This window comes from Zasmidium cellare (genome assembly GCF_010093935.1).
Source record: "Zasmidium cellare ATCC 36951 unplaced genomic scaffold M409scaffold_24, whole genome shotgun sequence".
NCBI classification, from domain to species: domain Eukaryota; kingdom Fungi; phylum Ascomycota; class Dothideomycetes; order Mycosphaerellales; family Mycosphaerellaceae; genus Zasmidium; species Zasmidium cellare.
In genome coordinates this window covers 308,222-323,751 of record NW_022986968.1, presented here as the reverse complement: position 1 = coordinate 323,751, position 15,530 = coordinate 308,222, and the positions used below count along the sequence as shown (strand labels likewise).

At 52.6% G+C, this 15,530-nt stretch overlaps 8 protein-coding genes across 8 annotated transcripts; 4 read left to right on the top strand and 4 right to left on the bottom strand.

The window, feature by feature from the left end:
• Nucleotides 1-580: 580 nt before the first annotated feature.
• On the top strand, nt 581-4,259 carry M409DRAFT_24815 (uncharacterized protein; the record flags this gene model as incomplete). Its single annotated transcript, XM_033807405.1, has 3 exons — nt 581-3,680; nt 3,747-3,865; nt 3,933-4,259. The coding sequence occupies 3 exons, from the start codon at nt 581-583 to the stop codon at nt 4,257-4,259; spliced, it is 3,546 nt and encodes a 1,181-aa protein (XP_033665801.1).
• A 329-nt stretch (nt 4,260-4,588) lies between these two features.
• On the bottom strand, nt 4,589-6,093 carry M409DRAFT_67614 (uncharacterized protein; the record flags this gene model as incomplete). Its single annotated transcript, XM_033817481.1, has 4 exons — nt 4,589-4,746; nt 4,805-5,877; nt 5,932-5,987; nt 6,037-6,093. 4 exons carry the CDS (start codon nt 6,091-6,093, stop codon nt 4,589-4,591), a joined length of 1,344 nt encoding a protein of 447 aa, XP_033665800.1.
• Nucleotides 6,094-6,428: 335 nt separating this feature from the next.
• Nucleotides 6,429-7,160, bottom strand: M409DRAFT_24813 (uncharacterized protein; the record flags this gene model as incomplete). The annotated part of the gene is made up of 1 exon (XM_033807404.1): nt 6,429-7,160. The coding sequence occupies one exon, from the start codon at nt 7,158-7,160 to the stop codon at nt 6,429-6,431; it is 732 nt and encodes a 243-aa protein (XP_033665799.1).
• A 793-nt stretch (nt 7,161-7,953) lies between these two features.
• M409DRAFT_24812 (uncharacterized protein) lies at nt 7,954-8,600 on the top strand (the record flags this gene model as incomplete). Its single annotated transcript, XM_033807403.1, has 2 exons — nt 7,954-8,087; nt 8,144-8,600. The coding sequence occupies 2 exons, from the start codon at nt 7,954-7,956 to the stop codon at nt 8,598-8,600; spliced, it is 591 nt and encodes a 196-aa protein (XP_033665798.1).
• Nucleotides 8,601-8,715: 115 nt separating this feature from the next.
• M409DRAFT_67612 (uncharacterized protein) lies at nt 8,716-10,154 on the bottom strand (the record flags this gene model as incomplete). The annotated part of the gene is made up of 2 exons (XM_033817480.1): nt 8,716-10,048; nt 10,102-10,154. 2 exons carry the CDS (start codon nt 10,152-10,154, stop codon nt 8,716-8,718), a joined length of 1,386 nt encoding a protein of 461 aa, XP_033665797.1.
• A 251-nt stretch (nt 10,155-10,405) lies between these two features.
• M409DRAFT_56263 (uncharacterized protein) lies at nt 10,406-12,184 on the bottom strand (the record flags this gene model as incomplete). Its single annotated transcript, XM_033813238.1, has 1 exon — nt 10,406-12,184. The coding sequence occupies one exon, from the start codon at nt 12,182-12,184 to the stop codon at nt 10,406-10,408; it is 1,779 nt and encodes a 592-aa protein (XP_033665796.1).
• Nucleotides 12,185-12,505: 321 nt separating this feature from the next.
• M409DRAFT_67610 (uncharacterized protein) lies at nt 12,506-14,134 on the top strand (the record flags this gene model as incomplete). Its single annotated transcript, XM_033817479.1, has 1 exon — nt 12,506-14,134. One exon carries the CDS (start codon nt 12,506-12,508, stop codon nt 14,132-14,134), a length of 1,629 nt encoding a protein of 542 aa, XP_033665795.1.
• A 627-nt stretch (nt 14,135-14,761) lies between these two features.
• Nucleotides 14,762-15,261, top strand: M409DRAFT_24808 (uncharacterized protein; the record flags this gene model as incomplete). Its single annotated transcript, XM_033807402.1, has 2 exons — nt 14,762-14,927; nt 15,059-15,261. The coding sequence occupies 2 exons, from the start codon at nt 14,762-14,764 to the stop codon at nt 15,259-15,261; spliced, it is 369 nt and encodes a 122-aa protein (XP_033665794.1).
• Between the last annotated feature and the right edge of the window lie 269 nt (nt 15,262-15,530).

Below are 15,530 nucleotides of genomic sequence, written 5' to 3'. Positions count from 1 at the left end.
TTTATACCCTACATGCCTTCCACGTCTTCAAGAATGTCATTCCCGTGGAGGATCTGAAGGCCGCAATTGAAGAAGTGGTCGACGTGGAGCCTTCGGTGTCGGATTCTGCCAGCACCACGATTTACTCCTCTGGAACCGGGGCAATGTTTAACAATGGGCCGGGTGAACTTTCAGTTAAGCAGGTGAACGGAGATGGCAATTATCAGGCTGAGAATATCTATTTTCAAGCTCCCGCAGGTATGAAACCCTCTTGACAGCCCTCCCGACTGCTGGTTTATACTCATGTGAATTGACAGCTCGCCGCTAGGTTCAGGGCTGACCTGTGAGCAACGGGTCAATTATCCTTGTACGTAGAGTGGATGGCTGGGAGTATGTTAGAGGTATAATCAGCAGCTTCGGGTGGTCTTTGGGGATCTTGATCTCGCGCGTCTCTGTACGAATTGGCTGACATTCATTTGACATAGTTTGGGAAAATCGAACTCGAAATCCAACTCTCACAAACCCCTTTCACGATCCGACTCTCGCCCGGAGACGAGTTGACTCGAGCATTTCTATTCCAAGACCGCAAGCCCTTAGAAATATGGAAGCCAAGTTACAGCAACGAACGAAGCGCTCAGGAATACGTCACGCTATCCTTGTTCACGGGATGGGCGGCACCGGGAAGACACAGCTGGTACTGCAATACATCGCACAGCACAAACACGAATATAGTATGGTGATCTGGATAGATGCGGAGAGTCCGGCTTCTTTTATATACTCCTGTATTCGTGTAAGCAAAGCACTTCAACTATTGGATACTCGCTACGAGATAACGGGGCAAGCTCTGGTGCCTCAAAGATCGCCACCAGTGGATGACTTCTTGTCCTGGCTAGAGAATCGCCCCGGCAACGACAACTGGCTTCTCGTTCTCGACAACGTGGATGATTTGACATGGGGAATTAAAGATATTCTACCAAAAGGTCTTTCTGGAAGCCTCATTGTCACTTCACGCGACTCGTATACTGCTCGTAGTCTCGGCTGCGTCAGCTTGTCGTTAGAGTCTATGACGCTGGACGAGGCGAGCAAATTCTTGCAAATTGCTGCGTTTCCGGACCTTGAAGAGAGCTCTACTGAACTCGACAGCCTTTGCACCCAAATTGCAGACCTCCTGGATTGTCTGCCGCTTGCGGTTCACCTCGCAGCAGCTACTATTCAGACTGATAGGAGTATCTTGCATCTCGAAGAGATTGGTCTGAACGACGCTTGCTTGGCTGTCAAGACTTACATCAAGCGGTTTGAGGACAGCAAAGATGAGTTGCTTCTGCGCCACGATCACCATTTTATGCAATCACCATATCCACGTACAGTACTGACAACGTTCGAGACGACATTTGAAAAGCTCTACGGGGATGACCGGCCGAAATGGGAACCTCCACCAATGAGGCTCCTGACTTTGTTGGCCTTCTTGAAAGATGCTGAGGCTACGAGTCTTCACAAACGGTTCCAGCAGGCTTATTCTGGCATTCGACTCGGAAAGGCCGCTCGAGATGCATACGCTGCGGCCAATCTTCCGCAATGGCTCTCGAAGATTCTCACTGGAGAAAGCTCAATCGATTTTGCAACTCTGGAGCAGTCTTGGGATCGTTTCGGTTATTGCGAAACCCTCAACACCCTTCAGCGATATGGGCTTATTCGAGCCCATCACAACGGTTTTCCGGAAATTCTCCCTCTCCATAAGATTGTTCGGTGGAGAGTCCAGAAGGAGGGCGAACGCGACATCCAGATGTATCGAAGGGACTATACTGTCATGCTTGAACTTGCTTTGTATTCACAGCAGTCTTCGAGTATGGGCGAGACCTTGGATATTCTTAACGAGCTTGCAGACTACTACCGCGACCTTGGACATTGGCAGTATGCTGAAGAGTGTGCCGTGGCCCACTTGCAGCATCAAATTCGGCGCCACGGGCACTGTCACGCAAGTACTGTCAGCTCGCTTGTCAGCCTGATTGAGATCTTAGGAGAGCTGGGCCCAGACGATGCCAAGCGAGAAATATTCTGCTTCGTGAAAGATGCACAAGATCGACAGGCCGTGCTCGAAGTTCTGCCAATGGACCTCCTTCTGCTCTTGAACGCCGTCTTTCTTAGACATCCCGAGAGAGACAAGGCTACGTGGATGGACACAGACCGACGAGTTCAATGGGATCGAGATGCCATTCAGTATCCAGGCTCTGCCAGCACGACATCGCCGATGCCATTGATCGGTGCCAGACAGGCTTTGCAAAAGTCCACATGGAGATCAATACCTTTGACAACATTCCAGCCGACTTTGGAGAGTCCGGGACTATGTGGACGACTCGCTGCACAATTGGACCAACGTAGGCAAGCGCTGAAGAAAGCAGCTAAAAACCAACCTGACCTTGTCACGTTGTTCGAGGTGTTCTCAATGGGGTCCAGTGACCTCTTGTCCGATTACATGCAATACGTTGACTCAGACACTGTGAGGTACCGTGATCCAGTCGGGGCGCGGACTGTGCTTCATTTCGTGGCGGCATATGGAGACTCAAAAGACGTCCAGCGCTGTGTCGAAAGCGGTTCCGATATACACGCGATAGACAGATACGGAGCCACGCCGTTACATTTTGCAGGTATGGTTGGACGCCTCGAGGTCTTCCGCGCTCTTGTCGAAGCCAAAGGAAGCACTGCGTCGACCGACTATAACGGCTTTACACCTCTTCAGTATGCACAAAGGAGACCAGATGTCTTCCCAATCCAGATGGCGCTCGATGGAAATCCTTTCTTGCCAGAGATCTCCGGACAACGGCCCATGCTTGCCACGAAAGAAAGCAGCTGTGTGCCGAGCCAAATCTTCGATGAGATGCCGAGCAACAACTCACGCCACGCATATGTGGAAGACTATGATAGTGACAACTCAGAAGCGTCTCCAAGCTCGCGGCGGAGTCGACACTCCTATGGCGCGACACATGGGTCAGCTCGTTCATCGACGTATACGGCATCTCTCTCAGATGAAGGACCAAAAAAACACCAGGATATAGGATCACACGTAGGGGTGCCCCACGGCTTCTATCTCCAACGAGTACCGCAACATATACTACGTAACGACGCCGCGTTCGTTAATGACAAGCCGGCGCCGAGCGTGGCTGAAAGCAGCACAGGCTCATCTGGAATCAATGGGCCTTCAGTACCGCCGTTCATTGACGCCAGTGGCTCGAACCGTTTGAGGGACGGAGAGCTTGTCTACAACAGAAGTCATGTATCAGGCAATGAAAGGTACCGAGAACAAGAGAGGATTGTTCCGACACACCACAACGCGCATACATGTTCCGAAGCAACTGAAATCGAGACAACTTACGCGTTCCAAACTGGCCCAACGAAGGAAACCTCATCAGAAGCCGCCGACAGCACATCAGGCCTACCTGATGTACACGTTGGTCTCTCAGACGAAACAAGTAGGGAACGGCCAGTTCCCGCAAGCTCGTCCTTCGATTCACCTGGCAACGAGATCGACACGCATACGTACTCCATCACCGAGGCAACCAGACAAGAAGTTACGACACGATTTGAACCATCGGATAACGAGGAAGAACATCCTGCAACAGATGTTAGCTGTGGCGAATCTCCATCGCGCGACGAACTAGATGGAGATCCAGACTCCGCCGACACGCAGACCCTGGCTGCGTTGGGTATGAACTCTGTTGCGCGCCCAGAACACTGTGAACCCTCGGCGATTGCACGCTCACCAACGGCAGCCCTTACAAGCACAGATACCAAGTCTGCCGCTAGTTCATCCAAGCAGCAGCCAACAGATTCTGTTCGATCCAGCAAAAAGAAAGAGACCAAGGCGGTGGAAACTGCCGATGAAACATCTGTCGGCGCCACAACATGGCAGGCGACTGTCGGAATCAGAGAAAGCAGGCAGACCAACAAAGATCCAGATCGCAAACGTCGACGGAAACCCAACCGAGTCGACCGACAAGGACCCCAAGAACAGAGCAGAAGCAAAGATCATCATCATCATCATCATCATCATCGAAAGCGCGGAGTCTCCGGCAGACCTTCTGTCGAGAGGTCACTTCATGTCGATGACCAGACAGGGGCTAGCACGGCTTCTGCTTCGCGAGGTCAGAGACGCACGAAGAGAAGACACAGGCGACGTGGAGATTACGGAGCTGCGGGCCTCCATACAACTTCCCAAGAGCCAGAAACGAAGCGCCACAGGCCGGGTAATCGATCGGTTTTCTGCTCTTTTTGGAGGCTGGTAACGGGTCGTGGGGACGAGATGGACAAGTATACGAGACGACATCCGTCCAGTCGGTGATCTAGTGGAAGGTAAACAGCGTGGTCCGAAAGAGGTGTGTGATGACAGCGTGATCTTACGAATCGAAGTTGAAGCGAGCAGTCGGGGGCAATGTTACGCACACAAGCTAGCGCTCAATCGTTCGAATTACGCTTAAAGCAGGGCGCTCGTTGGCATTTGGATGGCAGAAGATGGCCCTTACACCTTGAGGAGTTGCACAATATGTTCGCATTGCATCTGCAGCGTTTTGAACATGTATTATGAGCGAGGCGGGGCGCCTCTTGAGCATTCGAATTACTTCTTCGAGAAGAAAGACATGATGTTGCCTTGGCCGGGCTTCGCTCCCTTCTTGCCTGCCGAAGCCTTAGTCGTAGACGGTGCTTGGACCTTGGGTTTCTTCGGAGCTGGTTCGTCCTCTGAGAATGACTCCCAGGCTGTTTCTTCTCTCGTGACTGCATCAAATTAGTAAGACTCAACAGGGCAGGGGCTGTTTCGACCGCATCCTCTTACCAAGGTAACCATCCTCATCCTTGACAGTCTTCTTCTTCGTAACCCTTCTCCTACCACGTCGTCTACCGTTCTCAACAGTAACAGTCTCTTTCGGTTCCTCCTTTGGTTGCGAATCAGCGTTATCGATGGCGCCTTCGTCGTGTTTCTCTTCGTCAGCTGCTGGACTGTCTGCATCTTCCATTGGCTCGTCCTCTTGGTCCATCATTGCTTGCAATTCGGCCTCACGCTCCTTCTTCGATTTGCCGGATGGCTCCTTAGCTTCCTCGTCAGGCAGGCCGCTCTCCGTTTGATCGTCATCGAGCTCGTCGTCCGAAAACCCAGTCATTGGGACATCTTCAGGTTCCGCGGCTGGGGGTGGTGCAGGAGATGCTGCGGCGGAGCTTTGCGAGTCAGTCTTCTTGGGTTTGGCCGCACCTTTGGCGAATGACTTGAAGATACTCGAGGATTCCTTCTTGCTTTGCGGCGGCTTGCTGGTTCCCTCAGGTTGTGCGTGAGCACCAAAGCTCTTCGCAACCGGCTTGGTAGACTCCTTGATCTCAGCTGCGCTCGTCTTCGCAGCCGCTGCAGCCGTGACTTTCGCCTTGACAGGCTCTGGCTTGGCTGCTGGTGCGGCAGAAGGTGGAGGTCCGGTCTTCCTCGTCTTCCTCCTGACGCCTGGGTTCTGGATTGTGCCATACTTCTTCCACTCTTTCAATGGGTCTTCAGAAGCATACTCGGCTGCAACTCTTCGATTGCAATCCGTCAAGGCCTGAAAGTCCTTCAGACCATTGGCCTGTAAGCTGTATATGTGTATGCTGGTCATCGCCTCGAACAGCTCTTTTGCCTGGTCCAGGTGCTCCTCTTTCACAAGCATGATTGAACGAATCGGGGTCGTGGTTGCTGAATCTTCAGCCGGCTGAGGGATAGAGCTGCTCGGGAGCGGTGGACTGCTTCGCATGACAGTGTCGTCTCCATCTTCTTGACTGTGTACGCCATTCGTCTGCGCGGCTCGCTTCGTGCCAGTGATTAGGTATGTAGCATGCACGCTGCCGGGCTTCTTGCTGTTCTGCTTGTGATAAAAATCATACATCATCCTGAAATCAATTCAACCTTGGCTCTTGTCTCAACAGTTATCGTTCTTCTCTTACTGCTTGGCCACATCGCAGTGGACCTTCAGCGCTCTGCTCAAGTTGCGGTAGTTGACCTTCAAAGGCATTAGCACGGTCGAACGGTATATGGTTGGGGATGTTCACATTTTGCCGTTCATTCACCACGTTCACCGCCAGCCATTCGGTATAGTCTTGTGCCATTTTGCGCAAAGTGCTGAAGTGAATGTTTCTGGTAGAGAAGTCGAGGTCTGGGAAGACGCGTATCGCGTAAAGCCGTGATGTCGGTCCCGAATCCGAAACTCTTTTCAATCAATATATTGATGGGACAAATTGATGGAAATTACTAGCAGAATTCTTTTGCAAGAATAACAATCTCAAACAATAGACAGGACGAGCAACCCATCATGATCTTGGAATTTCTATTTACTTCTGTTTGTGGAGCTGATATTGTGACTGACGTCTCCCACAAGTATTCTTTCTGATCTCGCAGAGTCATTACGGAACAACCGAAAGGAGAGCAGCACTGTGGAACCATTTCATATCCTCCTTGCAGAAATGAGAAGGAACATAGGCCTCTGCAAAGCATTCTTCCAATCTGGATGAGCCTTCAGGTCCTCATCAGACGGCTTATACTCCTCTAGATCAACAAGAGCAAATCGACATCGAGCAATCGTCCGAATATACGTCTCAATTGTACGATGGCACTTCCTCACGGAGCTGCCCAACCACTGATAATCCCTCATGCCTTCGCGAAAGTAGTTGTTCAATGGCCAGATCAGCTCCTGGTGTTCGCTCTTCTGCCATGTCTGCGAGAATGGTGCTGTGAATATAGGATGCTCGACAGAGAAGACGAACCGTCCTCCGGATGGTAGAGTATCGTGGATCTGACTGAACAACCGGTCCAGGTCTTGGAGGTAATGAAAGGCCAGCGAGCTGTAGACCACGTCGTAAGAGTCCTTGGGTATTTCAAACACGTCTAGATCCGCGACTTGGTACGTAAGGTTCGCGGGTACTGTGCTTGACTTTGCTTTGTCAATCATCCTTTGAGAAACGTCAACACCGTGGACTGCATGAGCACCAGCCTCTATAGCCCATCTGCAGAACCATCCATATCCGCATCCCAGGTCGAGAGCGCGTGCGTCTTTGACATCGCCTACCATCGAACGGAGAGAGGGCCATTCTGGAGCAGCGGCGAGGCCATCGACAGATCTCTCCATCTTTGCGTACTCGTCGAAGAACTGGGGATTATCGTAGATGTTCTGTGCCATTGTCGATGGCGAGAGAGATGGTCTTCAAGATGTTCTGAAATATTTTGTGCAGATTTGAATCGAACCTCAAGTTTTTGTTGTTGTGACTCCCTGCCTGAGGTGAGCTCAGATCCCTCAGCGCCCCGACCTCAGATCCTGACAAACCTTGTCGAAGTCCTCCTCGACCTCACCACAATCCCACAACCACACCATCATCGCCTTGATTACCGTCGTACATGAATCAGCACCTCTCGTACAGTTTCAATAGTTCCAAAATTCGCACTCAGTCAAGAGTTGCTCAGGCTGGCAAGGCGGCAGTAACACCGTGTGACCGGCAAGGACGAATACGAACCCAGCGACTCGGGCAAGGGAAGCTTCCATACAGGCCCAGCTCGCTCATGTTGTCTGACCTCATCTGGCTCTGCTATCTCGAGAAGATGTTGCGGGGTGTGATATGAGAGATTTGAGAGATTTGAGAACTGTAGAGGACATGTTGCAGACGAAAAGGCAAACGTCCTGAGTCCCGCAGCGTCGTTTCAACCGAAAGATTACTTTCTTCTGGATATTACATCTTGTGCAGTATTCCGGTGAGAGTGTGTCGTTTCGCGTGTAACGCAGGCTACAAAGCTTGAAACTACCAACCTTGGTACCTTGCATCACTTGTCCGCTGTGAGATCACCTTACCGATGATGCTCGAGCTGAAGAGGAAGGCATATAAAGCTGTAGAAGGTATCATCGAGTTTGCACCTTAATACTCATTTAGCAGATATCAACCCAGCAGATCGATAATCCGACACCAATCAGCCAGTCAATCATGAAGTTCCTCCCACTCATCCTCGCATTCGCGGCCATCACCACTGCCCAGCTCAACACAACCCAATCGTACAAGCTCAAGACCAAAGTCAAAGGCCGTCCACCAGGAAAAGACGCCTTCAACAACCTCTACCTGTACCATCCCCATCCCTCCCCTCACCCTTCCCACCAACTAACCCCAACTGCAACAGCCAAAGCTACCACACAGGCGCCGGCATCAGCGACGTAAGCCTCACCACCAACGCCACCGCCGGAATCAAAGGCTTCCTCAAAATCACAAACATAACCACGCCCGACTCCTACGACGGCCACGTCTACAACCAAGTCTTCGATCTGGGCAACGAATTCCCCTGGGGTCTCGTCATGGTCCCCTACGACACGTTCTACACCCAGTGGCAGCCCGTCGAAATCAACGCCGGAGCCGTGGGTTCGGGGTATACGGTTTCGGGGTTCTTCATCAATGAGACGGGGCTGCAGTGGACGAGCAGCCCGGGTGCGATTGGTAGTGCCAGTGATTCGTTTGGGGGTTGGTTTGTGTGTGATTGGTGGCATGGGACGTTGCAGTTGTTTTTTAGGCTGTATCCGTCTAGACGTGGGGTGACTCCGTGTAGCTGTGCGGATGTGTATCTCGTGCCTGAGTATATCTGAGGGAATGTTGCGGGACGAGGCGAGGTAGTGACAGTAGGAGAAGCGACGGTTGCGTCTGTAGCATGGTTTTCATTGCTCGTATCGTTCGTAGACGTGGATCAAGGACTCATAGGTCTCATGCAATGGCCTTCTCTGCTTCTTTCGCAGCGGCACCTTCATCCTTCTCATGCTCAGGCTCCTTTCCCACATTCTCCAACTCAGCCAGCCTCGCTTTCGTCTTCTGGGCCTCCTCAGCCTCACGCTTCTCTCTCTCAGCCCTCTCCTTCGCCTCGACCTTCTCCTTTTCAGCCTTCTCGAGCGCCTCCAACTCATCCTCAACCTCAACATCATCAATCTCGCCGGCACTAACATCATTGATGGCCTGCCCGATCTCGTCCACACTCATCATCTCGTCCTTCAAGCCATCCATAACATCCTGCACCTTCTCCACCCCACCAGTCTGGGCATTCAAGCTCTTCAAGGTCTCGCCTGAAGCTTCCATGACCTTGACGATCTCGACCTGATCTGCCGCTTGCTCGATCTTGGCGTATACATCTTCCAGTTGAGCCAGCGTGGCGGCCCGTTGCTGAAGAGTCGTATCTGCGAGTTTCTTTTGTCGAATGGCGGTTTTGGCAGCTGACACCTGCTTGTTCGATACTGCCGTGCGAGCGGTGATGTCCAACTGTGCGATTCGTGCTGTGAGCTGCTCGATCTGAGGTTCAGTCGTCGAGATCAACGTCCGTAACGCTGCGATCGACTTGTCTTCGGCTGTGATAGGCACCGGTTGTACCTCTCCCGGCGCCTTGAACTTGACAATCCCAGAAGCAGCATCATATGCCACAGCGTTTCGATCCCTCCACAGGTGCAACAGCAGCACATCCATATCCCTCTGGCTCAACTTGTCCACCCCCACCTCTTTCGCAAACGCCTTATTGAACATCGCCTTCGAGAACACCCTGCTAGTATTACTCGTCGCGATCTTATCAGCCTCATCGATCACCCTCTTCGCCGCCTCTTCAACATTCCCAATCACCACAAACTCCCCTCTGACCAGCCTATCCTCCCCACCAGTCCCATCGCCCAGCACTCCCAACTGTCTCAGTCCCCACTTGAACACATCCCCAACACTCGGCACCCTCACCCATCTCTTGATGTACACGCTCTCCGCCCTCTCCACGAACTCCTTCAGCGGGATCAACTGTCCCTGCTTGACCGCATCCTCAATCACAGCACCCAGTGCCAACGGCCGTCCAAACTGCGATGTCTGCAAATCTCTCGAAAGCTCTTCCCCGCTATTCAATACAAATCTTTCAGTTCCAGGCGCAGAGCCAGAGGCCGAGGGGACAAGACCAGCTTTTGCGGCGGAGGATAGAGCGCGTAGCCACGCGGAGGAGTTGGCGGTGTAGCCATCGGGATTCGAGTTTCTTTGGTAGCGGAAGTCGGAGTAGAGAGAGGCTAGGCGGGATTGACTGGGAGAGGTGAGTACGGAAGCTGGAAGGTGTGGATTGAGGGTGGGCTTCACCTACGGAAAGCTTCGTCGTGAGTTCGTAGGAACTCGAGAAGCTCACTGGTCATTATGCGTGTAGTTTTGTAGTACAACGAAGACTGTACAGAGAATATGGACAAGATGTATGCGCGACGCGAGGTGGGGTTGGAAGTAAACAAAGCTGGCGATTAGCGCACAGTTTCACTTATCAAGGCGGAGGATCGGAGGATCACATGCATGCCAAGACATTGATGATCACCTGAGCACTTGCACTGTCATTGATAGTATACATAGAGTGCTTTTACTTCTGACACTTATCCACACTCTTCCTGAGCTACATCTAATGACCGTGGCCATCATCCTCGCCACCTCTTTGCTCGGGATCCAGCTTGATCAGGGTATCGATTCTCATGATGGCCACGCACGCCTCGACTGCAGACTTGAGTTGCTTGACCTTGCTCATGCTGGGCTCCAGCACACCCGCCTTGACGCAGTCCTGCACCTTGCCCTTCGCAAGGTCGAGACCATAGTTCTTGTAGCCCTTCGCCTTGGCGAGTGCTTTCGCATCGCGGTCAAGCACCTCTTGCGTCGAAGCGCGCTGTGGCGACGGCGGTACACCATTAGCGGGTGCTGGAGGATGCGCGGATGCTGGTTCTGACATGCGTTGTGAGAGGGCGTGGCGAGAGCGCAATTGGGCAACAAGCTCGGAGCTGTCCTTCGCAGCGTTGACCGCAAGGGTGGTTGGAACAACGAGCAGAGAGGCAGCAAAAGCACCAATTGCAAGCTGTTCTCTTGATCCAACACTGGTGGCCCATTCCTCGAGGTAGATGTGCAGAGCAGTCTCGACGGCTCCTCCTCCTGGGACGATACGACCAGACTCGAGAGTTCGCTTGACGGCTGAGAGCGAGTCGTGGACTGATCGCTCCATCTCGTCGAGAGAGTATTCGTTGGCGCCTCGCAGAATGATCGAAGCCGCTGTGTGCACCTTTGGTCCCTTGACGAGGATGCACTCGTCGTCCGAGATGCGCTCCTGCGTGACCTCCTTTGCCTCTCCCAGCGCCTTGGGATCGAACACATCATCACCAGTGTTGATGTCCGCCAAAGTGCTGATCATGGTTGCGCCGGTAGCCTTCTCTATCCGTCTCAGGTCCTCCTTCTTGCATCTCCGTACAGCCATAGCACCCTTCTCCACAAAGTGCTTCAAGCACATGTCGTCAATCCCCTTGGTGGTGAAGATGACATTTGCGCCAGCCTTCAGAATCAGCTCGATTCTCTCCGTCACCAGACTAGACTCCCGCTCACGAATCTTCTCTAGCTGTGCAGGATCATCGATCACAACGTTGACGCCCATCTTCAGTCGCTCCTTCTGCAGATTCATGTCGAGTACAGCAATCTTTGCATCCGTGACCCGTGTCCTCATTGCCTGCGAAGCCACAGTGCAGTTCAATGCGTATCCCTTCACCAGTACCGACTCTGTCGCGCTCTTGCCATGTGCCTTGAGCACGTTGACCGCCTTGACCGGGTACTTGACCTCATTCCTCGCATTCGTGGTCTTGACACTGGTAATAGCGTCCACCACCATGTTGGCGAAGAAATCCGAATCTGACCCGATGATCTTGCTGCTCATGCTTGTCTTTGCGATATTCACCAAGCTATCCCGGCCCAGAGTGTCGACCTTTGTGCTGACATTCTCATTCATGTATCGTACCGCTTCCCTCAACGCTAGTCTGTAGCCGGTGATGATGGTGGTTGGGTGTATCCGCATCTTCATGAGCTCGTTTGCGCGCTTCAACAGCTCGGCCGCGATGAGGACCACACTGGTCGTTCCATCTCCAACTTCCTTATCTTGCTGCTGTGCAAGATCGACGAGGATCTTTCCGGCGGGATGCTCGACGTTCAGTAGTGAGAGGATGGTAGCTCCGTCGTTGGTCACGGTAACATCGCCAATATCGTCCACCATCATCTTGTCTAACCCGCTGGGGCCGAACGACGACTTGACGATATTGGCAATGGCCTGAGTAGCGAGGACATTCTGGTCACGGATGTCTGCGCCGCTGATCTTTTGGCCTCCTAGGAAGAGCGTGCCCTGGTTGCGCGATTGTTCGAAGATGCCTGCCATGGCAGGCTACTGTATGTGTGTGGAGGTCGCTGCAACTGGAGTATCCTCAAAAGTCGAACTTCAGGCTCTCTTCGATCTCGGTGAAATGTGTATCGGCGTTGTGGGCGTTGTTGAAGGGGTGTTGTGGTGGTCTCAAGGCAACATGAAATTTCTCAAGCTCTCGCGTCGCTGCACACGCGATCGCAGCTTCCAAAGTCTGCGGGGAGGTCAAATTTGACTGTGTTTCCAATCAATATATTGATTAGATCCTTTGCCTGCTGCCACCGCGTCTAAAGTGGCACGCGCTTCACGTCTTCCACTTCCAACCGCCAACTCAACACCATGGACAGCGCGTACGACGTGCCCGACTCGACCGACTGGCTCAGTACTCCTCTGAACGGCTTCTCCGAGTTGGAAAATGCATTGCACTGTCAAATATGCAAAGAGTTCTACGACACGCCGATGATCACTTCTTGCAACCACACCTTCTGCTCCAAATGTATACGAACATCGCTCTCAGCAGACGGCAAATGCCCTGCTTGCAGAACCTCAGACCAGGCGAACAAGCTGCGCAACAACTGGGCATTACAGGAAGTGGTCACGACCTTTGTGACAGCGAGGCCCGCAGCTCTTGGAGTGGCGAGGCAGGCACAAGATGATCTCGAGGCGCCGAAACGAGTCGGAAAGAGGAAGAGACCGGCGGTATTAGACTCTGACGACATTTCTGAGGCGGAAGCATCTGGACGGACAACTCGTAGCAAGAGTCGACGAATCGCCGCTTCTCAAGAGTCGCAACCAGAGCCCATTGAGATTGCCGACAGCAACGACGAAGACGAGGAGTACATGCCTGAACCACCGCCGGATGATGGTCGTGTTGAATGCCCACTTGGATGTGGCAAGCGAATGAAAGAGGTTGACGTGTTCACTCACTTGGACAGATGCGAAGACGAGAAGAAGCAAGCAAGCAGATCAAAAGCAAGGACGCCATTGAACGGTTTTGGCAGATCAGCATCAGGGCACAATGCGAGACCACAGGATCGCATCAACGAGCTCAACTATTCCATGATGAAGGAGCTGGCGCTGAAGAAGAAACTGAAAGATGTTGGTATCCCAGACTGGGGGACAAAGCAACTCTTGATTCAACGGCACAGAGAATGGGTCAACATCTGGAATGCGAACTGCGACTCTAATCACCCACGCTCGAAGCGAGACCTGCTCTACGATTTGGACGTATGGGAAAGGACACAGGGTGGCAGGGCACCCAACCCAAATGGGTTGAGCAGCACCATTATGAAGAAAGACTTCGACGGAGACGCATACTCAAAAAGGCATCAAGATGAGTTCAGCCGGCTTATTGCTGATGCGAAGCGCAAGAAGAGCAATCCTGCCACTGAGACCAAGTCGCCAAAGGATGAAGAGGATACTACTCAGCAACCAACAGAGGACGGGAGTGCTGATTCCACCAACCCGGCAGCTAATGAGCAAGTGAAGCCGTACGAAAACAACCCCGAGGCACTATCCTCCATTCGTGAGAAGGTAGAGGCTCTGAATCGTGGAGAATCCATCGAACCCGTCCTGAACGAAGGCTTCAAGGCCCCTTCAACGGAGGCCGTACCCATTCCAACTGGTCCATCAAATGCACATGACTTTGCCCTGCCACAGTCGACTCAACCTGCAGCCAAGCCGCCGAGTACATCCAACGCTACGAGTCAATCCTCGAATACCAACGGGGACCACAGCAATGTATTGCGGATAGCGCAACCAGTGAAGGGGGCTTCCCCTGAGAAGCACGCCGCCAGTCTCGGCCGCCCATCAAGCAGAGACGAGCATTCAACACACAGACACACCGGGTCCCCATGTGATTTGGCTACTCACATCACCGATGCATCAAATCCCCCAAGAAAGGTCCCCATGTTTGCGGTCCCAGCGCAGCCAGTCGGAGATATCGACGGAGGAGTGGCAGGATCCTAGATGTAACGATGAAGGCTACGACCATGACTTGTACACCAGAGACAGAGCAGGAAAACCAGACAGACAAACACAGTCATCACGAGTACTGCTTTGTATGCGCTGCAGATTACCCCTTCCAGCGCCATCTTACTTTCGCCACTTTTGATCACTCTTACACCGTGACACATCCCTTCTCACCACCATCATCTTATATTGCCTCGTGTTCTGACAGCCCAGTCGACCTCCACAGGTCGTTCTTTCCCAGCATCGGTCAGCTCGTAGGACCTGCGAAGGCGACCAAGGGGATCGCAAGGCGTCGAATTCGCCTCTCGCACCCCTGGTCGGTTCTTCCGACAACCACAAGAGAAGTAGCATCCGCGTGGCCATACGGAAAAATCGCTGCCACTCATGAATTTCAACATGGTCTTGCTCATCATCCATGGAAGCTTTTCTCGTATAGAAATGTTCTGTTGAACTTGTACGACTCTACGCCAAGAATAGCAGCAGCAGCGATGTAATCGACCTCGCAGATCAGGTATATAACACACTCGTCTCCACTCGAGTACCTAACCTTGCTCCTGAGTCCGAACAATCGCAGTCAAACTTAACAGCTTCCACCTCTCCAACACAACCCCTTCAACCCTCGACATGCGCACCACCCTCCTCACCACCGCAGCCTCGCTGCTCGCTCTCGACAACGCCCGAATCGTAGGCTTTGCAACCCCTGACACCGTCGCCCCAGATTCGACCGTCAAGCTCGAAATCATCGCTCAAAACGACATTCAAGCCTCCCAGGACGTGGCCTTCTCCTTCGGTCTCTCCCCCGCCGCAAACGCTCATCCAGGGGCTCTCGGCTCGTTGCTGCGACTCGAAGTTCTTGGGGCCAGGTACTCCACCCAAACCTCCTTCCCCAGCATCCCCACTTTACTGACGATGCATGACCAGATCTCTCCAACATCGTGGAGAACATCACGCACTTCGTGCACATTCCCGCGACGACCCAAAAGGGGGCGTATGTGCTCAGTGGAGCGCAATTCTCGCTGTTTGGCGCTTCGTCGACGCCCACGCTCATCAATTATGTGGCGAATGTTAGTGTTGGAGAGTTCACTTCGACGAATTATGTCTTCAGCACGCGGGTGGGTCAGTAGGTGGGATGTGGAATGTAGTTGTTGATGGAGGAGTTGGAGACGGTGGATAGGGGTATCGTGACCCTTCGCTCTGGGTCTGTGTTAGTATGATTTTATTGAAAGGAAGGGAAAGTCAAGCGAAGAAACCTTGAAGGAGAAAGATTGTTTTGCCAGTAAAGAGTAAATGTAAGAAACGCTCGCTTGAACGCATTTCAACGAAAGCAAGAAAATGGAATCATCTCAGAAGAACATTAAACATACCATGGCATTCATATTCCAGCCGCAAACGT